Below are 26,049 nucleotides of genomic sequence, written 5' to 3'. Positions count from 1 at the left end.
TGGGGAGGTGCAGTGTGGGAGAGGTGAGACAGAGAGATGTGAAGATGTGCGACTAGTAACACTTTACTGTAAATAGGCATTCTGAACATGCAATCCGAGAGATAAGCAGACAAAATCTAAATGACAATAAGAGGGAAAGCTGTTGTCCAAATAAGACATGGTACAGCCACCATTAAGGACACCCTCATTGGGCAGGGGGACTGCAAGAGCTTAGCGATGATGTGCAGGAGAACGAGTTCCCCAGTAAAATAGTAAGAACTAAATCAGAGAGGAGAAAGGAGTATTTTCTGGCTAATAAGGATGGAGGGGCAGCAATCACGTGAGGTCTGTTCGGAAAGGCATTTACTGTTAAAGGACAAAAAATTTAAGGGGTTGTAAAGTCAGAAGGGGGCAGATTCACGTAGAGCCACGTAAAATTGTGCGTGCGTAACGTATCTGATTTACGTTACGCCTCCGCAACTTACACGGGCAAGTGCTTTATTATCAAAGCACTTGCTCCGTAAGTTGTGGCGGCGTAGCGTAAATCGGCCGGCGTAAGCCCGCCTAATTCAAATTTGGATCAGGAGGGCGTGTTTTATGCTAAACTACTGGGACCCGACGTGACTGACGTTTTTTCCTCATCATCCCCCTGTGCCTGGCATCCCACCACCCCACCACCTGTCACCATCACCTCCATCCTCATCCTCCCCATGTGCCTGGCATCCCACCACCCCATCACCTGTCACCATCACCTCCATCCTCATCCTCCCCCTGAGCCTGGCATCCCACCACATGTCACCATCACCTCCATCCTCATCCTCCCCCTGAGCCTGGCATCCCACCGCCTGTTACCATCACCTCCATCCTCATCATCCCCCTGTGCCTGCCATCCCACCACCCCCATTACCTGTCACCATCACCTCCATCCTCATCCTCCCCCTGTGCCTGGCATCTCCCCACCTGTCACCATCACCTCCATCCTCATCATCCCCCTGTGCCTGGCATCCCACTACCCCACCACCTGTCACCATCACCTCCATCCTCATAATCCCCCTGTGCCTGGCATCCCACCACCTGTCACCATCACCTCCATCCTCATCCTCCCCATGTGCCTGGCATCCCACCACCCCATCACCTGTCACCATCACCTCCATCCTCATCCTCCCCTGAGCCTGGCATCCCACCTCGCGACTTCCTCCTGGTATGTGATAGGCGTTTGACATTGTGTTCCGCTACCGCCTATCACGGAGGTCCTATCATCCTCTGACTCAGTTTCCCAGCAGACACTGTGTTCAGTGTTCCGCCAATCACGGACCTTCTTTCATCCTCAGATAGGCGGAACACTGTGTCTGCTGGGAAAGTCCGAGGATGAAAGGACCTCCGTGATAAGCGATAGCGGAACACAGTGTCAAACAACTATCACGGACCAGGAAGCCGCGACTTTTGAAAAATGGACGCCTGCGACCCGACAGGTACACTGACTAGAGTATAAGCCGAGGGGGCTATTTTCAGCCCTAAAAAAGGGCTACAAATCTCAGCTTATACTCTAGTATATACGGTACGTTCTTTTTTTCTTAAAATTGTACATTTTCTCAGTGTAAACATTTTATATGTTTTCTATTGTAAACAAAATATGGGTTTATGAGATTTGCAAATCATTGCACTCTCTTTTTATGTAGATGTTATACAGCATCCCTTTTCTGGATTTGGGGTTGTACATTCACAATATGGATTTATGCCAGTAAAGTGGTGCAACAGCTTTATTACATTTCCTTTCCAGTGTCTACCCTTTCCAACCATACGTTGCAGTTTTTAAGGACATCTGCCACACAATGACAGATCCTCTTATTGGTTACTTTCAACTGAGCTAGTTTTCCTTTACTCCATCTCATACTTCAGTTCTACTTCTCCTGCTCCATTTTCTATTCCTTCTTGTTTGGTCTATACTCACGAAGGGTTTCCAAAGGCATCACACTGCAGCATCAGCTTCTCCCCCTCTCTTGGCAGATTGGGTCGGGGCTCAATCTTTGCCATCGGTTGGTCTGCAAACAAAAAAGAGAGTTTCTATTAATCGATGCCAAAATGGGACAAGTGTATTAAATACAGCACACAACAGGAATAGATTTCATTATTGTACCATTACGGCCGCGTACACACGGGCAAACATGTACGATGAAACCGGTCCGCCGGACCGTTTTCACCGTACATGTCTGCCCGGGGATTTCTGTACGATGGCTGTACTAACCATCATACAGAAATCCGCGCGTAAACAATACGCGGGGCGTGTCCGCGGCGTCGACGCGACGATGACGCGGCAACGTGGGCGGCCCTGCCAGTTAAATGCTTCCACGCATGCGTCAAAGTCATTCGTCATGGCGGGCGCTCGGACATGTACGGTAGGTCTGTACAGACGACCGAACATGTCCAAGCGGGCAGGATTCCAGCGGACTGTTTTAAAACAAGTCCAGAAATATTTGCCCGCTGGGAAAAGGCCCGGCAGGCAAATGTTTGCTGGAATCCTGCACGCTCGGGCCTACACACGACCGAACATGTCTGCTGAAACTGGTCCGCGGACCAGTTTCAGCAGACATGTTCGGTCGTCTGTACGGCCCATACCAGGTTTGCTTTAAATGGAAGTTGAAGCTCTCATGCAATGCTGGACAATGCCAACTATAAGGCCCTTTTCACATGGGTGGCGTTTTGCATGTTTTCAGGAGGCAATACTGCCACTTTCTGAATGCCTTTTTTTTTTTTTAATCCAGAGGGAGATTTTACAGTGAAATACCATGCCATAACCGTGTGCCAAATCATGAAGTTGTGGCACGCTCCCATTTTGCAAGCAGTGTCACCTGAAAAATGTGATTACTATATCACTCCCTATTGGAACCTCTGCTAACAATTTCTACGTATATCCATAGATTTTAACTGTAGAATCTATTGATGGGTTATCACTAATCAATCAAATGTTTCCTAATCTCTCCAGTAACATTCTTTGAGTCAAGGACCTAAGATTTAGATTGATTATTGAAGCACTCTTTTTGCAAAGAAGTGCGGGCAAATATTGCCAAGTCAAGATGTGCCATGCTGATAGACTCATACCCAAAAAGACTGAGTGCTGTAATACAATCAAAAGGTGCTTTAACAAAGTATTCGTTTAACCCCTTAAGGACCGTCTCGCGCCGATATACTCTGGCAGAATGGCACGGCTGGGCACAATCACGTACAGGTACGTTGCCCTTTAAGTGCCCAGCCGTGGGTCGCGCGCGCCGCCGGCAGAACGCTCATGACCCGACCTGAAGCTCCGTGACCACGCCCGCGGGACCCGTTAGCCGCTGGTGTTCAACGATCGGGTCACAGGAGCTGAAGAATGGGGAGATGTGAGTGTAAACAAACCTTCCCCGTTCTTCTCTGTGGCTTGTCACTGATCATCTGTTCCCTGTCATAGGGAACGACGATCAGTGACGTCACACGTCCAGCCACGTCTTCCTACAGTAAGAAACACACAATAGGACACACTTAACCCCTTTAGCACCCTCCTAGTGGTTAACCCCTTCACTGCCATTGTCATTTTCACAGTAATCAGTGCATTTTTATAGCACTTTCCGCTGTGAAACGACAATGGTGCCAAAAATTTTTCAAAAGTGTCTGATGTGTCCGCCATAATGTTCCAGTCACGAAAAAAAAAACGCTGATTGCCGCCATTACTAGTAAAAAAAAAATATATTAATAAAAATGCCATAAAACTATTCCCTATTTTGTAAACGCTATAACTTTTGCGCAAACCAATCAATAAACGCTTATTGCGATTTTTTTTGACCAAAAATATGTAGAAGAATACGTATCGGCCTAAACAGAGGAAAAAAATGTTTTTTTTATATATTTTTGGGGGATATTTATTATAGCAAAAAGTAAACAATATAGAATTTTTTTATAAATCGCTCTATTTTTGTTAAATTGTCAGTTAAAGCAATGCAGTGCCGAATCGCAAAAAGGGGCCAGGTCCTTTACCTGCATAATGGTCCGGGGCTTAAGCGGTTAAAGAGGAGTTCCACCCAAATTTGGAACTTCCTCTTAACCCACTCCTCTCCCCCTTACATGCCACATTTGGCATGTAATTTTTTTGGGGGGGGGGGGTGGGGGCTTCAGCACGAGTGGGACTTCCTGTCCCACTTCCTCCTTCCTGTAGGCGACTAAGCTTAATCGCCTTCAGGAAGTGGCTGCTGTAGGCGATCGCCTAGGACACGTCACAGGTCCTAGGCGATCTCCTGGCCAATTACACGGCGCGGCGATGCGCAGTGCCGCGCCGCTCTCGCTCGCGCATGCGCAGTGGGTGCCCGGCCGTGAAGCCGAAAGCTGTCACGGCCGGGTGCCCACACTGAAAATGAAGACGCCGGCCGGAGAGGGGGGGAGAGGAGCGGAGCCCCGGCCGGCGCGTCGCTGGAGCGCTGGAGCAGGTAAGTGCCTGTTTATTAAAAGCCAGCAGCTACACTTTTTGTTGCTGCTGACTTTTAATAAACATACAAATGGCTGGAACTCCCCTTTAAGGGTGTACACTTATGCAACCATATTATTTTTGTTTTTTATTTTTACTTCCCTCCACCTAAAACATTTCAGTTTGTTGTTCAATTGAGTTGTACAGTTTATAGGTCACTTTAAAGGTAGAAAAAGTTCTACAATTATTTATCTTTGTCTCATTTTTTTACATCACAGAAACCTGACATTTTAACAGGGGTGTGTAAACTTTTTATATCCACTGTACATAAATGGACGATACTTAGGCTTCATTTCCATGGACGTTTTTACAGCCAACGCCTGTTTTTTTTTTTGAGCTGGAGCTCAAAAATGCAGCGGTAGCGTTTTTGAACGTTTTTGCACGTTTTTTAACGCTTTTCCATGGACGTTTTTGGATGTTTTTACAGCCACTTTTCTGAGCGTTTTTTGCAGCTTAAAAACAGCTCTCCATGTTAGTCTATGGCAGGGATAAGCAATTAGCGGACCTCCAGCTGTTGCCAAACTACAAGTCCCATCATGCCTCTGCCTCTGGGAGTCATGCTGGATGCTGTCAGAGTCTCGCTATGCCTCATGGGACTTGTAGTTTGGCAACATCTGGAGGTCCGCTAATTGCTTATCCCTGGTCTATGGCCTCATGCCCACCATGACGTTTTTGAGCTGTAGATGGCTGAGCCGTTTTTAAGCTGCAAAAAAAAAAACAGGACCAGTGCGTTCTGAAGCTCCAGAGTAGAGCTGTAAAAACGCCAGACGTTAAACGCTCAAAAACTCTCAAAAACGCTCAAAAACGCTGCCGCAGAGTTTTTGAGCTCCAGCTCAAATAAAAAAAAAAACATGGACAGGCGTTTTTAGGCTGTAAAAAAGGCTAAAGAAAGTGGGGTAGATCCTCAAAAAAATTACGCGGCGTATCTGTTGATACGCCACGTAATTTCAAATTTTGCATGTCGTATCTATGTTTTGGTATCCACAAAACAAGATACGACGGCATCTGTGTTAGATCCGACAGCTGTACGTCTTCGTACGCCGTCGGATCTTAGATGCAATTTTTCGGCTTCCGCTAGGTGGCGTTCCTGTAATCCGCGTCGAGTATGCAAATTAGCTATTTCCGACGATCCACGAACGTACGACCGGCCGTCGCATTTTTTTACGTCGTTTCCGTTCGGCTTTTTCCGGCGTATAGTTAAAGCTGCTATATGGTGGCGTACTCAATGTTAAGTATGGCCGTCGTTCCCGCGTCTAATTTTGAAAATTTTACGGCGTTTGCGTAAGTCGTCCGTGAATGGGGCTGGATGCCATTTACGTTCACGTTGAAAACAATGCTGTCCTTGCGACGTCATTTGGAGCAATGCACCCTGGGAGTTTTTACGGACGGCGCATGCGCAGTTCGTTCGGCGCGGGGACGCTCTTCATTTAAATGAAACACGCCCCCTAACCGCCCAATTTGAATTCCACCGCGAGAGATACACTACGCCGCCGTAACTTACGGTGCAAATTCTTTGAGGATTCAAACCAACTCAAAGTAAGTTACAGCGGCGTAGCGTATTTGACATCTGCGCCGGGCGCAGCGTATGTATGGTGATCTGCCCCAGTGGCTGTAAAAACGTCCATGGAAATGAAGCCTTTAGTCAAAGCTGCACAGTCTAGACGGTTTTTATTTACAGACACCCCTTGGAAACTTTCTTGGAAAACTAACCCTTTAAAAAACTTCTAATGGCCCCAGCGTACCCTTGAGTCTGTCTGTGGCATACTAGGCTGCGTATGGAAAAATAGTCATAATCTCCTCTGGTTGTTTCACCGCAAATTCTTCTACACAAAATCTTGAGCATGTTTAAAGAAAGATTTCGTATGCCTGTATTTACAAGTAATAGTTTTAATAATAATTTCAAAAATTAAAAACATTTTCAGATCTTTAAAACAAAACCTATTCATGAGTTACCAATTTCAGAGATCTTTAGATTTCTTAAATAATTTTTATGCTTTGCATGGATATGCAAGACCCCGGTACACCCCCCATTTCAAATGATTTAGTCAACCATTACTGCTTGGAATGACAAGAAGTTATTAGACAGTTTTTCATTATGATCTGCTCACTGGGGGGCGCTGTCCTCTCGCTTTCCTTGTTGTTTTGTTTTACATTACATTAACAACTATGATAATGAGGATAAATGATTTTTCCTGCTCGGGCCGGATGTTGAAAATTAATTGCATTTGGGCGTAATTTGGGGCATATTTTCCCTTTATTGGCGAGCCTGCTGTCTGACTCATTTTGCTGCATAGCAGCTTAGCAATAAAGTTTCTCCTAAATCCATTCAATGTTTAGATCACACCTCAGTCTATTCCTCTACTAAGTGCCAATGCTTTATGAAGCACAGAGAGAGGAGCTGCGGATAACGTAGCAGATCCTTAACACTTTGGAACAAATACATAAATCTAATAATGACACAGTGGCTTGGGATAACACACAGAAGGCTCACCGCCAAATAAGGCTGATTTTATCATGTGCGGGAGCCTGGAAGCGAGAGGCTCTGGGGAGATGAATGAAGAGGTGGCACAGCTCCAGGGCATACATTAAAGAGGAAGAAGTAAGGAAAAGAACAAGAGGGTGTTATGGTCCTCTGCACAACAAGCCACAGGGTATATTGTGGACATTAGGGTTCAAGGAGCCTGCAAAAAGGCAGGTAAAATTGTGCCAACCGAGGAGTCAAGTAACTACCTTCATTGGGTCATGCTATTGGAGGAGATGCAGGATGCAAACAATTACTATCATATTCTATCTGTAGAGCCTTAGGCCTTGTACACACGACCAGACATGTCCGATGAAAACAGTCTGCGGACCGTTTTCATCGAACATGTCTGCTGGGAGGTTTTGGTCTGATGTGTGTACACACCATCAGACCAAATTCCCCGCGGACAGAAAACCCGGTGACGTGGCGGCGACGATGACGCGACGACGTGCGCGAACCAGGAAGTTCAATGCTTCCACGCATGTGACGAATTACTTCGACGCATGGGAGGGATTTCGGTCCGATGGTTAGGTGTACTAACCATCGGACATGTTCGACGGACAGGTTTCCACCGGACAAGTTTCTTAGCATGCTAAGAAACTTTTGTCCGCTGGAAACCTGTCCGCTAGGCCGGAAAACTGTCTGCTAGGCCCTACACACGGTCGGACATGTCCGCGGAAACTGGTCCGCAGATCAGTTTCAGCGGACATGTTCGGTCGTGTGTACAAGGCCTTAGTTGATGTACCCCTGTAGACAACTGAGGAAGACCACACTCCAGCCCCTCTTCCCCATAAACAGGTGCTTGTCAGGTTCGAAGACGTTGACAAGAGGAGGCAGATGACCACACACTATATAGTTGGAAATCCAACCTCTTTTTTAATAGAAATCCATAAATAAAAGCCTCACAGCTTCAGAGACCGGAGCAGCATTGATATGTTTCATGCTCACAGGAGCTTGTTGACCAAGTCCCCATGAGTGTGAAATGCGTCAATGCTGCTCCTGTCTCTGAGGCTATGATGTTTTATATATGGGTTTTCTTTAATAAAGCTACTGATTTTTCCACTATATAGTGTGTGGTCATCTACTTCATCATGTCTACATTTCAAGGCTTCGAACCTGACAAGCACCTGTTTACAGGGCAGGACTTAGGATGGTGGGGGCCCCTGGGCTTGAGTGTTGATTGAAGGGGGCCCAACCGCTAACAAAGTTGTTGAGCGATGGAGGGCGCTGATCGACGACCGATCATAGTTGTTGAGCGGGGGGGCCGCGGCACGATCACAGTGTCTGAGCAGGGGGTGGCGAACATAGTTGTTGAGCGGGGGGGGGGGGCTACCACTGGGGCCGGACTTCTTACCTCTTCATCCACAACTGCATGGCTCTTCCTGCTTCCTCCTCCCGTGCTGCAGGGCTCTTCCTGCTTCCTCCTCCGGGGCCCCCCCATTGGGCGGGGCCCATGGGCTTCAGCCCAGTCAAGCCCAATGGTAAGTCCGGCCCTGCCTGTTCATGAGGAAGAGGGACTGGAGTGTGGTAGACCTACCTGGAGCGGTGTCTACACATCTTTGCTTTGGATCTATCTGGTGTATCCCTGTACCATCATTGAATTTGTAGCCATCAGACATTATTGCTGAGTGTAAAGTGTTTGTTAACCCTAGGGCTATGCTATGAGGAAGGCTTCTGCAGAAACATGTTAGCATTTTAGATGTCGCACGGCTGTTAGTGCTCAATAAAGATTTTAGAAGAAGCAATCGCGTTGCCGGCATTTTTTTGCTATTTGTTAACCCTAAGGGCTCGTTCTCATCTGAGGATGGGGGAAGGAGAACCCCACAGTCGAGACATACTACCCTCTTTAGCTGCAGAGGCATCGGCTAGGGGTGCACACATACCTCGGCCAAGATGTTTTGCTTTCCTGTTGATTTTGTCAGGTGTAGTGCCAGCTGAATGCAACACATTCAAGTGAATGGGGCCACTCTGTAAGCACCCCACAACCGCATGCTATGCACAAGGTTGTGCCGTACTAGTGCAGCAATCATGGGGTTAAAGTAGGCAGTGAGGAGGCAAAAAAACAATTGATTATTATTTAACAAGAGTCGGGGAACAAGTTGGTGGTCCTGTGGATGCAAAATGGAGCTCCATTTCTGGTATATGGCAAGGAGCTTTTTGAAACACTAGACTTTATGCATGTAGGCCACTTAAAGTGGTTGTAAACCCTTACAGACCACTTTGACCTACAGGTAAGCCTAGATTAAGGCTTACCTGTAGGTGCAAGAAACATCTCCTTAACATACACGGTTAAGGAGATATTTCCAAGAAAGACGGCACCGATGTCTACGGCGCAAGCACCGTAGACAACGGCGCGAAGGCGCACTGAGCGTGCCACTACTAACGGCATCAAGCCGTTACTGGCGGCTCTCGTGCACATACGCAGGAGTGACATCATCGCTGCTCCGGCCAGTCACAGTGCCGGAGCAGTGATATCCGGAAGTTTATTTGGGTAGTATGGTGGCAACGGAGGAGGTGTCCGAGGACCGCTGTGGGGGCTTCGTTCTCAGGTAAGTAATTCATAATGAGCTAGTATGCTATGCATACTAGCTCATTATGCCTTTGTCTTGCAGGTTTATTTATTTTTTAAAAAGAGAAGTATTGGAAATCAAAATAATAAACACACTCACCTAAATGGCTACAGCACTGATCCGATGCTGCAGCTATCCCCCTATCCCCCGTCAGCTCTACACCGAGAACTGAGTGATCAAAAGCTGCTGATCGCTCAGTTCTTGGGTCTCTCTGAGCAGAAAGCAGTGACTGTCAGTTACCCCTCTGTGCTCTGCCCCTCCAGAGCTCACTGGAGTGCAGAGCTCTAGAGGGGGCAGAAACGGTTGGCTCAGGCTCTCAGCAGCATGCTCAGAGGCTGAGCCAGCTGCTTGTCAGGCGTCTGGGATGATCCCAATATTATTGACATCAGCCAACAGCAGACTTTAGCCGACTGTTGAATTAACCTTAGCCACCGGATTGCAGACCTTGATACACTCCTTTGAACCTCAGAAGTATGGTCAAAAGCATTTTGGCCATACGTCACCTTTCAAAAACGTTGTGTGTTGCCCATAGAGATAAACGTTCTCATTTTGTCCAACATAAGGGACAATCTGATTGGTTGCCAGAGGCATCCAGAACAGTTCTGTCTTTGAAATCTTTAATCACAAATACACTACATAACTTTTTTTGCTTGATTTATTTACGTAAATGTAAGTCTACTACAGTATAGATAGGGAAGGCACAGCTATCGAAGCTTAGAACAGTACAAACTGAAACAAAATAAACAGAAGCTGCCAACGTCAACTGTCTTACAGAGACCCTTAGGTCAGGCAGACAGTTGACGTGACCTCAGTAGTCTGCATTGTGTGGGAACCCTAGAGGAACGCTGGAGTCTAGAGATTGGGATTGTTCATACTCAGTAATCCTGTAAAATGCTATAGGCTTCCTTCATCCTACTGAGTGTTGCAGATTTACAGTTTTAGCTGAAAATCGTACTGAGTAAATTCACATGTGCATTCATTCATGAGAAGGAAAAAATAGAAGTGCTACAACACCTTCCCCCTACCAAGCCTGCAAACAGCTCCAAGCAATACTCCTCACATGTGCCGGATGAACCGTATACGAGAACAACTGAAGCTTTATAAAAATACACAAATACTACTGGAGCTGCACACCGACCTTACAAGACTGACCACAGGCAGGAGGAAAACTTTGAACTGTACCGATAATCTCATTTGGCTAGGTGGAGAGCATAGCGAGAGAGAGAGAGAGAGAAAACTACGAAAGTAGATACATAAACTGAATGATATTTAACATGTTAAAGAATGTGAATCTTATTAGAATACTCCCCCCCCCCCCAATTTGTTGCATCTCAGTGCTGCTGATGTCCTCCTTTGACCACCAATATAAGAAGCATTCTTACCACTGATCACCAATATAGGAAGCATTCTTCCCACTGACAACCAATATAAGGAGCATCCTTCTCACTGGCCACCAACGTATAGAGCAGGGGTCCTCAAACTTTTTAAACAGGGGGCCAGTTCACTGTCCCTCAGATTCTTGGGGGGCCGGATCAATGCAGCCTGACCAGTGCCCAGCAGCGCAGCCTGACCAATGCCCAGCAGCGCAGCCTGACCAGTGCCCAGCAGTGCAGCCTGACCAGTGCCCAGCAATGTTGCCTTACCAAAGCCCAGCAATGCAGCCTGATCAGTGCCCATCTATACAGCCCGACCTGTTCCCAGTAATGGAGCCAGTCTCTCCAGGACCCAGTAATGCAGCCTGCCCTGTGCCCAGTAATGCAGCCTGATCTGTGCCCAGTAATGCAGCCTGATCTGTGCCCAGTAATGCAGCCTGATCTGTGCCTAGTAATGCAGCCTGATCTGTGCCTAGTAATGCAGCCTGATCTGTGCCCAGTAATGCAGTCTGATCTGTGCCCAGTAATGCAGTCTGACCTGTGCCCAGTAATGCAGTCTGACCTGTGCCCAGTAATGCAGCCTGATCTGTGCCCAGTAATGCAGCCTGATCTGTGCCCAGTAATGCAGCCTGACCTGTGCCCAAAAGGCCAGGAAGGCCGGGCAAAAGACCTTGGTGGGCCGTATCTGGCCCGCGGGCCGTAGTTTGAGGACCCCTGGTATAGAGCATTCTTCTCACTGGCCACCAATGTAAGAAGCTTTCTTCTCACTGGCCACCAATATAAGGAGCATTCTTCTCACTGGCCACCAATGTAAGAAGCTTTCTTCTCACTGGCCACCAATATAAGGAGCATTCTTCTCACTGGCCACCAATGTAAGGAGCATTCTTCTCACTGGCCACCAATGTAAGGAGCATTCTTCTCACTGGCCACCAATGTAAGGAGCATTCTTCTCACTGGCCACCAATATAAGGAACATTCTTCTCACTGGCCACCAATGTAAGAAGCTTTCTTCTCACTGGCCACCAATGTAAGGATAAGGAACATTCTTCTCACTGGCCACCAATGTAAGGAGCATTCTTCTCACTGGCCACCAATGTAAGGAGCATTCTTCTCACTGGCCACCAATATAAGGAGCATTCTTCTCACTGGCCACCAATGTAAGGAACGTTCTTCTCACTGGCCACCAATGTAAGGAACATTCTTCTCACTGACCACCAATGTAAGGAGTGTTCTTCTCACTGGCCACCAACGTAAGGAACATTCTTCCCACTGACCACCAATGTACTGAGCATTCTTCCCATTAACTACCAATGTAAGGGGCATTCGTATTAATTGACCACCAACTTAAGGCTCCATTCACATCTAGGCGGACAAAATCGCGGCGTTTTGTCGCCGCAAATCGCGGTAAAAATAGCAGCGTTTTGTACCGCGATTTGCGGCGACAAAACGCCGGTATTGTCCGCTTAGATGTGCCCCAAGATGACCCCCTCTATGGAGATGATTCCCATCTCCTAGCCGAACGCTCGAAGACACCTGAAAAAAAGGTCCGGGACCTTTTTTCACGCGGCAGGCGACAGGCGTCCGGCGTGGAGATGTGAACCATCTCCATAGAGGGACATCTGTTTTCAGCCCTCTGGCGGCAGCGGCGTAGCGCTACAGGCGTAAAAACGCCTAGGTGTGAATGCGGGCTAAGACGCATTCTTCCCTCTGACCACCATTGTAAGGAGAATTCTTCTCACTGACCACCAATGTAATGCCATGTACACACGATAGGTTAGTCTGATGAAAACGGTCTGATGGATTTTTCCATCAGTTATCCGATGAAGCTGACCAATGATCAGTCGTGCCTACACACCATCAGTTAAAAAAAACTATTGTGTCAGAACACGGTGATGTAAAACACAACGACATGCTGAAATAAATGAAGTTCAATGCTTCCATGCATGCGTCAACGTGGGGGTATTTATTATAGCAACATGATTTTTTTTTTTTATTGCCAGTCTTTTTTTGTTTAAAGTGCAAAAAATATAAACTGCAGAGGTGATCAAATAGCACCAAAAGAAAGCTCTATTTGTGGGGAAAAAAGGATATCGATTTTGTTTGGGTACAATGTCGCACGACCGCGGAATTGTCAGTTAAAGTGGTGCAGTGCCGTATCGCAAAAAAATGCTCTGGTCATTAAGAGGGAAAGTCTTCCGGTCCTTAAGTGGTTAATGATGAAAGGTAGAGATTTTGTGCAGAATAATAAAGTTGCTGTGTGTTATGACATGAATTCAATCATACAGCCTTGTAAAGTTACTGAAGGGTTTCGGAACATTGGAATCTCCCATGTGACATCATTGCGCTTATTTATTAGCACTACAATGATGAAGTGCAAAATGCAGTACGTATAGCAACCAATTAGATTTCATCTTGCGGTAAATTAAAGTGAATTGTGACTGTTTGCTATGGATTGGCATGTTTGGCTGATTGCAGGATTGATTGATTAAGCCCTCCTTGCCATGGGGAGGCAGCGCAGTTACCGTGACCTTAGTAAGGCAAGAAGCCTAACATATAAAAGGTAATCCCTTCTACTTTTACTTCTTGGCAAAGCATGCCATTACCTTTTGTGCGAAAATAGCCTTGAAGCCATAAGGCCAGAGACTGCTTTATAGTTAATTACAATTAACCCCATCAGAGAAAGGGCTGGCACACTCTCAGCTCCCACTGGGTGTTGGAAAGAAGGAAAATCATGGCTTTCTGTATAATAAAGATGCCTCTCAGCCACCCGGGTCAATATAAATTGAGTAGGATCTAGCAAGCTGCTTGTGCCTGCTGACTATCAGTCACTTGGACATGGCTGTTAACTCCAGGGGAAATTTAATCGCTTATCAAACATCTTTCAGGAGAACAGAAACCTGGCAGGCTGGCTCATTTCCCAAACAGAGAGCCGGGTCTGGTCAGAAAGATGAGCTAACGCCGGTGACACGTGCACTGGGAAAGGCGCTAGCAGCTACTCAGTAGAGGCAGTATTAAATGCCCTCTTAGGGCTAGATTCACGTAGAATCGCGTAACTTTGTGCGGGCGTAACGTATCCTATTTACGTTACGCCTCCGCAACTTTTACAGGCAAGTGCCGTATTCTCAAAAAAAGTTGCGGCAGCGTAGCGTAAATAGGCCGGCGTAAGCCCACATAATTCAAATTGTGAAGAGGTGGGCGTGTGTTATGTAAAACAGGCTTGACCCGACGTGATTGACGTTTTTTCCCGCGGTCAGTGGAATTTCCCAGTGTGCATTGCTCCAAAGTACGCCGCAAGGACGTCATTGGTTTCGACGTGAACGTAAATGACGTCCAGCCCCATTCACAGACGACTTACGCAAACGACGTAACTTTTTTAAATTTCGACGATGGAACGACGGCCATACTTAACATTGGTACGCCGCACTTACGCCACCATATAGCAGGGGTAACTATACGCCGGGAAAAGCCTAACGTAAACGGCGTAACTGTACTGCATCGGTCGAGCGTACGTTCGTGAATTCGCGTATCTAGCTGATTTACATATTTTGACGCGTAAATCAGCGTACACGCCCCTAGCGGCCAGCGTAAATATGCAGTTACGATCCGACGGCATAAGAGACTTACGCCTGTCGGATCTAATAGATATCTATGCCTAACTGATTCTAAGAATCAGGCGAATAGATACGACCGCCTGGACTCAGAGATACGACGGCGTATCTGGAGATACGCCGTCGTATCTCCTCTAAGAATCTGGCCCTTAAAGTGTAACTATACCCAGGCAGCCATTATGAAAACCGTTTTGCCGCGTTTAGCAGCGTTTTACCGCGTTTGCGGCTATCAGCGTTCATAACAAAGACATTGTAGACCCTCCCAAAGCCTTGAAACGCAAAAACGTTTGCGTCTGAACCCAAAATTTTGCGTCTGAAAAAACGAGCCTAAACCCAACTGCTTTAAAACACAAAAAAACGTGAATGTGTGCATGGACACATAGGATAACATTAAATGTGTTCAGGGGCAGTTGAAAAAAATGCCCAAATGCCTCTGAACTCGAGTTTACCAGCGTCTCGTGTGCATGGGGCCTTACGGTACACAATTGTCGGCCAACAAACACAAACAAAGTGATGTACTACGAGGAATTTCAGCTCTTGAGCGCTCACCCTTTGGGCCCCTTCTGCTAATTTCGTGTTTGGTGAGCATTGATTCCGAGCATGCGTGTTTGTACTTTCAACTTTTGTGTGATGGATTAGTGTACTGACCATCATAAAATCTGACAACCAACCGTTGTCCACCGAAAATGGACTAGCATGTCATCCAACACTTGCTGGCCGAAAGTTGGACACAGTTGTCAAAAGGAGCATACTAACGGTAAGATTTTAGGACACCAGTCTGTCAACAGACAATCCACTGCCAACAGTTGGATCGTGTGTACAAGGTTTTAGGTCAGGGGTCTCAAACTGGTTGCCCTCCAGCTGTTGTGAAACTACAAGTCCCATCATGCCTCTGCTTGAGGGAGTCATGCTTGTAACTGTCAGCCTTGCAATGCCTCAAAAAAAAAGTGTATTTCCCCCCCAAAAAAGTGCGCTTGTAAGACAGCTGTGCAAATACGGTGTGACAGAAAGTATTGCAATGACTGCCATTTTATTCTCTATGGTGTTGGAATAAAAAAATATATACCGTATTTATCGGGGTATTGCGCGCTCCGGCGTATAGCACGCACCCCTAATGTAGACCCGAAATCCTGTAAAAAATGTTTTACTACTTACAGTTTTGGTGTTTTGCCCGGCGTCCATCGGCGTCCTTGTCCGGTCCAGCGTCTGTCTGCGGCCTCGGTGGTGTCCTCCGTGTCGAATCCCCGCTTCCCGCGCTCAGTTTGAACGCCTCCGCCGACATATACCGCAGTACACTCGGGTATATTCGGCCACTCTCGGCTTCTCACGCATAAATGTCACAGAGCGTGACTACGAGCGAAGCCGAGCCTGGCCGAATGTACCCGAGTGTACTGCACGCGGTATATGCCGGCGCAGGCATTCAAACTGAGCGCGGGAAGCGGGTATCGGCGTATATCGCGCACCCACGATTTTCCCCTTATTTTAAGGGGAAAAAAGTGTGCGGTATATGCCGATAAATACGGTATAATGTTTGGGGGCTCTAATTAGAGGGAAGGAGATGGCAGTAAAAACACAGTGAAAAACACATTACCATTGCTGGCTTGCTGTTTTACATGTAATGCCAACGGGCACCACAAGATGGTGCCAGATCACAGAAGGAAGCTTAGGCCTGCAGAAGGCCGCAAAGCCGCGGCCTCAATTACCGGCCGGCGCGGGCCCGCCGCGATCGCACGACGGGGGAGGTGGGGGCGCACGGAGACACAGAATCCCTGGGCGCCAGGTCACTATTTCTTGTCGCAATTGCGACCGGGCGCCCGGATTTTATTGAGCCCTGAGTGCAGCCTAACGGTGTCCATCAGGACAGCCTCATCAGCGTACATCAATGAAGGAGAAAAATTACCCGTTGGAAAAATGTTATAACAAAATATAAAACGGTTTTGTATTTTTTTTTTTTTGTCTTTTTTTTTTTTACAAAAAATAAAAATGACAGAGGTGATCAAATACCACCAAAAGAAAGCTCTATTTGTTGGAAAAAATTCTAAAAATGTCATTTGGGTACAGTGTTGTATGACCGTGCAAATGTCATACAAAGTGTGAGAGCGCTAAAAGCTGAAAATTGGTCTGGCAGGAGGGGGGTTTAAGTGCCCAGCAAGAAAGTGGTTAAAGCGCAACTTCACTCTCTTAATCGATATTGACAAATTTTAACTCTTGTGCTGGTAGCATTAGTAAATACTGTATTTATTGGCGTATAACACTCACCTTTTCACCCTGCAAATCAGTTGCAAAAAGTGTGTGCTTGTTATACGCCAATACTGCAATTTGGGCTGCCTCGGAGGGAACGGGGAGGGGGCGGGACGAGCGCCATTAGATTACATACAGCGAGAATCTCCTGTTTATTCAGCGGCCTCTAATAGGAAGTCCCGTCTCCTGGGCCAGCATTGGAACAGTGTTCTGTCTATCATAGAAGCCAGCCTAGGAGGCGGGACTTTGTATTAAAGAGGCCGCCGAGTAAACAGGAGATTCTCGCTGTATGTAATCTGATGGCACTTATCCTACCCCCCTCCCTGAGATGAGCATTGATCAGGCTGCATTCATGGCAACAGGGAGGCTGTAGATGGGCATTGTAACGGTCAGGGGTTAATGCCGTTTACGATATTCCATTCCACCAACCCACAACAGCTTATCAACACTCCACAATCCAACAGACGAACCACAATAACGAGACACAGCTCTGTTTGAGGTTTCAAGGAATAGAGCCTTTAATGGGAAACTCAGGCTTTTATACAGTTAGAAACCCCAAGGAACAATGACTGAACTCCACCCACAACATTATACAATGAGCCCAATACACATCTTTTAGTCAGACTTTCTGGCACCAGGTCTGACACAATCCACATGAGCTAATTAGCTAGAGCTGACAAGTCAGACATCATGACTCCGGCTTCTCTCACCTGCTATACAATACACATTCCTTTAGTAGACATAAGTCAGACATCTGACCTTTAAACTGTGCTAACTCACAATACACATCTATCATCAATAGAAATAGAATATAAATCAATAGAAATTCACACAATACAGTGTCAATTAGCATAACACAATGAAAGGTCTTTAGAAGCCAGACTAAGGTTAGTTTACATGACAGTAGCAGACTTAATTACCCCCTTGAGAGTCACTCTTCTATTGACCTGCTGGGTTCAGAATCAACAACCTATAATTAGTTCTTCCAGACATTCTTGAATATATTGTGAATTACAGACCCAGGTTAAAGCAATCCAACATATGTCCATTATTTCCCGGCTCAATCTGTGTAAGAGCTTCTGGGCCCTCCCGTTACAGGCATTAATCAAGCTGCATTGATGGGCAATGGTGAGGCTGCAGATGGGCAATTTTGAGGCTGTAGATGGGCAATTGTGAGGCTGCAGATGGGCACTGACCCTTATTTTGCTTCAAAGTTCTTTATTTAAAATTTAAGATTTTTTCCTGAAGCTTCCCTCTTAAAATGAAGGTGCGTTTTATACGCCTGTGCGTGTAAGGCCCCGTACACACGACCGAACATGTCCGCTGAAACTGGTCCGCAGACCAGTTTCAGCGGACATGTTCGGTTGTCTGTACGTTCGACTGGACAATTTTCCGGCGGATCGGACAGTTTCCAGCGGACAAATGTTTCTTAGCATGCTAAGAAACATGTCCGCTGGAAGCCTGTCCGTCGGACATGTTCGGTCGTCTGTACAGACTCACCGTACATGTCCGCTCGGCCGAAAGCCCTCGCATGCATCGAAGTGATTCGACGCATGCGTGGAAGCATTGACCTTCCAGGGCCGCGCATGTCGCCGCGTAATCGTCGCGGCGACGGCGCGGCCATGTCACCGCGTATCGTGTACGCGCAGATTTCTGTCTGATGGTGTGTACAACCATCAGACAAATCTCCGGGCGGACATGTCCGCTGAAAACGGTCCGGCGGACCGATTTCAACGGACAGTCCGTTCGTGTGTACGAGGCCTTAGGGACAGGCAGCGCCACCACCCCATCTCACACTCTTTCTTTATGTCCGCAGTCTATAACCCTTTCCTGTAGTGTGTGTGTGTTAATGTGCCGTTTAACTTGCTCAGTTTATTTGGGATTGCGCCACTGCTCAGTGAGTGGTAATAATGTGCAATAACCTGTAGAAACCAATAAGTGAACAGTAGTGATCTGCTGTAAATCTCTAGCAACCAATCAGTGAGTGGTAATAATGTGCAGTAACCTCTAGCAACCAATCTACCTGCTATTTTTTTTGCATGTCTCAGAATAGAGGGGGGCCCAAGAACATGTTTATCCAGGGCCCAATCAGTAGTAAAGACGGCCCTGGTCCAATGTGACTTGGCAGTGGCAAGACACCAATGCTTTTTTTAGCTGTTGGTAGGATGGCACTGTAAAACAGGGGCTTTCTGACCACCAATATTAAGGGCATTCTTCTCACTGACTCCTGATTAAAGCGGAGCTCCGCTGAAAAAAAAATTATTAAAAGCCAGCAGCTACAAATACTGCAGCTGCTGACTTTTAATATTAGGACACTTACCTGTCCTGGAGACCAGCGCCGTCCGCAGCAGAGGACGAGCGATCGCTCGTCACCCTGCTGTCCCCCCTGCAATCCTCTTTGAGGAAACCAGGAAGTGAAGCGCTCCGGCTTCACTGCCCGGTTCCCTACAGTGCATGCGCGAGTCGCGCTACGCCTGCCGATTGGCTCCCGCTGTGTACTGGGAGCCGAGTGTTCTCAGAACACAACGGGGGGGACGGCAGGTGACGTCATGCCCGCAGTCTGCCCGAGACTGTGTGGCCGGAAGTGGGTGCAAATACCTGTCAGGTATCTGCACCCCCCTCCCCCTGAAAGGTGTCAAATGTGACACCGGAGAGGGGGAGGGTTCTGATCAGCGGGAGTTCCACTTTAGGGTGGAGCTCCGCTTTAATTGATTTTAGCACAGGTTCCATGAGACCTAACCGTTATTTGGAGTAAGTAGGTGGAGAATGGTTATGGAGGGTGCATGTTCATGGAAACTATACCTAACACCTTATATTTAATGTATGGCACCCTCACACAATGAAAAGTCAGGGTTAAGATGGTTGCCAAAGTATAAAGAGGGTATCTTGGGACAGTCCAGGTGTGACATAATTTATATTTGGAGAATAATAATGTAATATTATTACATATATTAGTATTTCGAGAACAGCCGCCTTGATTTTATCAAATTTGATGGAAAATCTTTGGCTTCCTGTAACAGCCAGACAGATTTCTCCAGATAGTTTCTAGGCCTGTGTAGAATACAAGGAAGGACCTTTCATTGTTTTTGGCCAAAACTTCCATATTCTATTCTCTGAGGTCAATGAGGTCAGTCTCGTTGGGCCAGATTCACAAAGGAGATACGAAGGAGTATCTCAGATACTCTGTCGTATCTCTCAGAGTATCTATGCGACTGATTCACAGAATCAGTTACACATAGATAGCCCTAAGATCCGACAGGTGTAATTGTTTTACACTGTCTGATCTTAGGATGCAGTACCGCGGCCGCCGCTGGTCATCGTCATCGTTGCGGCGACGGCGCGGCCACGTCACCGCGTATCGTGTCCGCGCGGATTTCCTTCTGATGGTGTGTACAACCGGCGGACCGTTTTCAGCGGACAGTCCGTCTGTGTGTACGAGGCCTTATATGCCGATAAATACGGCAGATAGAAAAGTATATTATATTTACTTATTTTAAACTTTTTTTTTTAACATTTCTTTAGTTACTTACTGGTTTCCAGGCCTAGGCCAAAATGTCATACATATCAGGAGTCTTCAAGAGAGGTTTTCTCAGCTCATCTCAATAGAAGAAGATTATACAATGCTAGTATGCCCACATGCCCACATCAAGATGGCTATGGGCAGAAATGCTATGGGGTGTTTTTTTAAGGTGATTTATCAGTAAATTAAAGCATGTAGACAGGGATGAATGTGTGAGTTTGCTTTGAATATTAAAAAAATGAATTAAACAAAGTTTTTTTTGGTTTGTGGTGCTCAGATGTAGTGAATTTCCATTTTAACTGTGGCAAGGAAAAGTCACGTCACTATGCTGGCTGTGCGGTAGGGCAGTGTAAATCTCCATACTGGATGGACACTAAAACAAACCACTTTGTGGGAGATCAGCTCCCATATATCCATTTTATCTGAGATATCTCCTGGAGTGGAACTTTAAAGGGGTTGTAAAGGTACAATTTTTTTTCCTAAATAGCTTCCTTTACCTTAGTGCAGTCCTCCTTCACTTACCTCATCCTTCCATTTTGCTTTTAAATGTCCTTATTTCTTCTGAGAAATCCTCACTTCCTGTTCTTCTGTCTGTAACTCCACACAGTAATGCGAGGCTTTCTCCCTGGTGTGGAGTGTCGTGCTTGCCCCCTCCCTTAGAATACAGGAGAAGCTACTTAGGAAAAAAAATTGTACCTTTACAACCTCTTTAAGGCTCCATTCACACCTAGGCGTATTGTCGCCTGTAGCGCGACGCTATTGCAGCCTGCAATACGCTGGAGGGGTGATTTAACATTGTCGGCTATGGAGATGGTTCACATCTCCACGCCGAACGCCGAAACGCTGTACGCCTGAAGCTCAAAACAAGTCCCGGACCTTTTTTCAGGCGGCTTTTCGGCATTCGGCATAGCCGACAATGTTGATCACCCCTCCGGCGTACGTTAGGCTTAAAAAACGCTGCGTTTTGTCACAGCAAATCGCGGGACAAAACGCCGCAATTTGTCACGGCAAATCACGGTAACATACGCCGCGTTCAGGTGTGAATGCAGCCTAATTGTTTAAAACAAGCTTTTCTGGCAAGCAAATTTGACTGCTACCCACATTTGTGCAGTCGTTATATTCGAATTGCCCCAACTATGTTCCTTTACCATTTGCCAACTACAAACTGACTAAGCAGCTACCATGATTTCTTTCTGCTGGGTGTGATGCGCACACATGACAGGTCTTCAGATGCCCTGTGCTAGTGGATTACGTTTTGCTCTACCTATGAGGAAGATGGGGTGACCTACAGGTGAGCATTCTCTAAAATTATTCATTGCTTTATATGTCCCAAGGGTGGTCCTTTCATAGATTAGAATAGCAAGACAATTTACTGAGATACCATGATGTGACAGACCTCCGATTTATTGTATATGATAGAAAGACTTTTAATATATTATGGGCCAGATTCAGAAAGATCAGCGGATCTTTCTGCTGGCGTAACGTAACTCATTTACATTACGCCGCTGCAAGTTTTTCAGGCAAGTGCTGTATTCACAAAGCACTTGCCTGTAAAGTTGCGGCGGGCGGCATAGGGTAAACTACCCGGCGGAATTCAAATTCGGCGGGTAGGGGGCGTGTATCATTTAAATGATGCGCGTCCCCGCGCCGAACGAACTGTGCATGGGCCGGCTGCAAATTAATCCCAGTGCGCATGCTCCAAATGACGTCGGCAACTCGTCATGCTTTCGACGTTTACGCAAATTACGTCCATCCGTATTCGCGAACGACTTAAAAAATTCAGATTTAGTCGCAGGAACGACGGCCATACTTAACATTGGCTGCGCCTCATAGACCCAGGGGTAATTATACGCCGGAAAAAGCCGAATGCAAACGACGTAAAAAAAAAAACGCCGGGCGGTCGTTCGTTTCTGAATCGGCGTAACTCCTCATTTGCATATTCCTCGCGTATACAAGCGGAAGCGCCACCTAGCGGACAGCGTGAGATTGCAGCCTAAGATCCAACGGTGTAAGTCACTTACACCTGTCGGATCTTAGGGAGATCTATGCGGAACCTGATTCTATGAATCAGGCGCATAGATCCGACCGACGGAACTCAGACATACGACGGCGTATCAGGAGATACACCGTCGTATCTCTTTGTGAATCTGGCCCTATATATTTGCAATATGTGGACATGGGCATGGCAGTACACATTCTCCGGCCCTCACATCTTGACATCTGATGTAAGGGGGCGTGGGGTGCTGTGTACATCTGCTTCTACTTATTAGAGGAATACAACAATTCTATGCCAGTTGAAAGGAGGGGCACACACTGCTGGTATCATCCACAAAAAACTTTATTGGAGACTGCTCAGACAGAACACCATGGCAGAACCATCTTCTGTCTGGGCAGTTTCCAATAACGTTTCTTGTGGCTGATACCAGCGATATGTGACCCTTTATTTCAGACTTACGTCCTCTGCTACAGGCGTGTGAGTGGGCTCCAAACAAACATGTTACTTACCTCCACTGTGCAGTACATTTTGCAGTGTGGCCCTGATCCACGAATTCTGGGGTCCCCGGCAGCTTTTGTGGCTCCTCCTCTCATCAGGTAACCCCCTAGGAAAAGCGCTCTCCCGGGGGGTTACCTTGCGGGCGCGCTCCCGAGACATTTATTCGGCATCCATAGCCTGCGTCATTGGATTTGATTGACAGCACAGCAGTGGGAGCCAATAGCTACGCTGCTATCAATCTATCGAATCAAGAGCCGAGGATGAGGAAGAGCGTGTGTCCGCCGGGTCAAGTTCGAGGGCTCGGGTAAGTAAAACGGGGACTCGGGGGGGCCAGTGACAGACAGAAGTTTTTCCACCTTAATGCATAGAATGCATTAAGGTGAAAAAAACATGAGGGTTTGCAACCCCTTTAAGTCTTAAGTTATAACTAAAACCAGTCATAATTGAATGCAGAGGCAATTATTTAACATGATAAAGAGTTATGCCGCGTACACACGACCGTTATTCGGGTTCTAAAAAATGGGCAATAAAAAAATTCGAACATGCTCTATTTTTTCACAACGTTTTTCGGGTTGTAAAAAATGGTCATGTGTAGGCTTTAACGACGTGAAAAATACACGCATGCTCAGAAGCAAGTTATGAGACGGGAGCGCTCGTTCTGGTAAAACTACCGTTCATAATGGAGTAAGCACATTCATCACGCAGTAACAGACAGAAAAGCGCAAATCGTCTTTTACTAACACGAAATCAGCTAAAGCGTGACATCATCTGAATGGAACTTCCCCTTTATAGTGCCGTCGTACGTGCTGTACGTCACCGCGCTTTGCTAGAGCATTTATTTTTCACGATCGTGTGTAGGCAAGGCCATTTTAATGATCAAGTTGAAAAAAACTTTTAGCTAGATTCAGAAAGAGTTAAGCCGGCGTATCAGTAGATACGCCGGCGTAACTCTGAATTTAAGCTGTCGTACATTTAAGTGTATTCTCAAATTGAGATACACTTAAATGTAGCTAAGATACAACGGCCTGCGCCGTCGTATCTTAGCTGTCTAGTTCCGCCGGCCGCTAGGGGCGTGAGCGCTGATTTACGCCTAGAATGCGCAAATCAGCGAGATACGCCTATTCACGAACGTACGCTTGCCCGTTGCAGTAAAGATACACCGTTTATGTAAGGCGTTTTCAGGCGTAAAGTTAGTCCAACAAAAAGCTGGCCTAGCTCCCGCGTCGAATTTTGAAAATTTTACGTCGTTTGTGTAAGTCGTCTTTGAATGGGGCTGGACGTAATTTACGTTCACGTCGAAACCAACAAGTCCTTGAGGCGTACTTTGGAGCAATGCACACCGGCATATGTCCACGGACGGCGCATGCGCCGTTCGTTAAAACCGTCAATCACGTCGGGTCATGGTTTATTTACATAAAACACGCCCACCTCCTCACAATTTGAATTAGGCGCGCTTACACCGGCCCACTTACGCTACGCCGCCGTAACTTAGGAGGCAAGTGCTTTGTGAATACAGCACTTGCCTCTCTGACTTACGGTGGCGTAGCGGAAATACGCCGCCCTACTTGAATCCAGCTATTTGTTTTTTCTAGAGCCTGAAAAACGTTGTTTTTTACAACCCGAAAAATGACCGTGTGTACGCGGCATGCCATTTATATAGTCTTACAGATACAGCTAGGGTTGCCACCTCATCCCTTTAAAACAGAACACATATGAATTACACAGGTTCTGTGGCTGATTAAGGTGGTAATTGAACTCAAGTGGAGCCTTATCTAAATTAAATTAAATTAGCCTCAGAACCTGTGTAATTCATATGTGTTCTGTTTTAAAGGGATGAGGTGGCAACCCTAGATACAGCTGGCCCTTTGAGGGCAACCATAGTGCTACGTGGCCTGCAATGAAATTGAGTTTGACACCTCAGATTTAAAGTAACCCTTGCAACTCCAAATGCTATCCCATCTCACAGTGCATGTGCATAAAGACTCTATTTTACACTCCGATATTATAGCTTTATAGTAGTTTAAAGATCGAAGCTGTGAAACTCTGTGTTGTTGATTTACTAAAACTGGAGAGTACAAAATCTGGTGCAGCTGTGCATGGTAGCCAATCAGCTTTTAACTTTAACTTCAACTTAATCAATTAAGCTTTGACAATAAAATCTGGAAGCTGATTGGTTTGTATGCAGAGCTGCACCAGATTTTGAACTCTCCAGGTTTAGTAAATTAACCCCATTGTAACAATTGACTTTACCTTTTAGAAGTCGGATGTCAATGCAATCTGCTCCAGTACCATGAAAAAGGTGGATACGAAGATTTCCATCAGTCAGGGAGCAATGGTTGGGATAAAAACTGAACTTCAGAAATAATATATTTTGCATACATACACTGGGACCAACTTGGCACAATGTAAGTGTGCCAATGTGATACCGTAGTCTTCCAAGTGCTAGTAACCACAACGGGTCATTCTTTTAGCATTTTTTCACAGTAAGTGCAAAGCATTCTCTGATTGGACAAGGTGAAGATCATGTCCTCACAACCCCTTCTCCCTTAAGCCTCATACACACAATCAAATTTTCTGACAACAAATGTGTGATGGCAGGGTTTTGTCAGAAGTCCGACTGTCTGTATGCTCCATCTGACAATTGTTGTCGGATTTTCCGACAACAAATGTTGGATAGCATGCTTTCAAATTTTCCGCCATTTTCCGCCCTTCAGACAAAATTCCACGTCTTTGTCCGACGGAAATCCGATCGTGGGTATGAGGCTTAGCTCAATCTCCAATCGGATAAAGCTTTTCATTTAGTGTTCTCTGAATAGTGTCTGTGGCACCTAAAAGATTGTGGTCATCTTCTGGGTGCCATCTTTACAACTTTCGCAAAGGCTGATTGGGTATCACAGAATAGACCAAGCTAGTCCAATGTATGCAAAATATGTTTTCTCTGGAGCTTACGTATCGCGAAACAGAGCTTGATTTTATTCCTTCTGTGGATCCCGTGGCACCAAGGAGATTTGGGCATCTATTTTATAGACACCATCGCAGCAAGTTGATCACAAATATTGAATTTGTCTCCCTGGGATTTACCACGTGACCAGTTTATTGTATTGTATATTTTCCACCTTTTGTATTCTATTTTAGATACAGTTGTCTATTTATATATCACAATTGTGAAATATTAAAAATGATTGTTATATTTTATATACGTTCCTACAAAGTCAATTTTTTTCAATATTTGTTCTCAATCTTCTCTGGAG

General features: G+C 46.2%; 1 protein-coding gene across 7 annotated transcripts in view; it reads right to left on the bottom strand.

Moving 5' to 3' along the window:
- Positions 1 to 26,049, bottom strand: part of CADM3 (cell adhesion molecule 3) — a 620,371-nt gene that overhangs the window by 105,145 nt on the left and 489,177 nt on the right. For all 7 annotated transcript variants that reach the window (XM_040333870.1, XM_040333865.1, XM_040333867.1 and 4 more), the window contains one exon: positions 1,931 to 2,021. In XM_040333870.1, coding sequence (XP_040189804.1) covers positions 1,931 to 2,021 — 91 coding nt within the window. The remainder of the gene's footprint in view (positions 1 to 1,930; positions 2,022 to 26,049) is intronic.

This window comes from Rana temporaria, chromosome 13 (assembly GCF_905171775.1).
Source record: "Rana temporaria chromosome 13, aRanTem1.1, whole genome shotgun sequence".
Taxonomy (NCBI): domain Eukaryota; kingdom Metazoa; phylum Chordata; class Amphibia; order Anura; family Ranidae; genus Rana; species Rana temporaria.
Note: the sequence above shows the minus strand (reverse complement) of the source record. Positions and strands in the feature narration are given on the sequence as shown.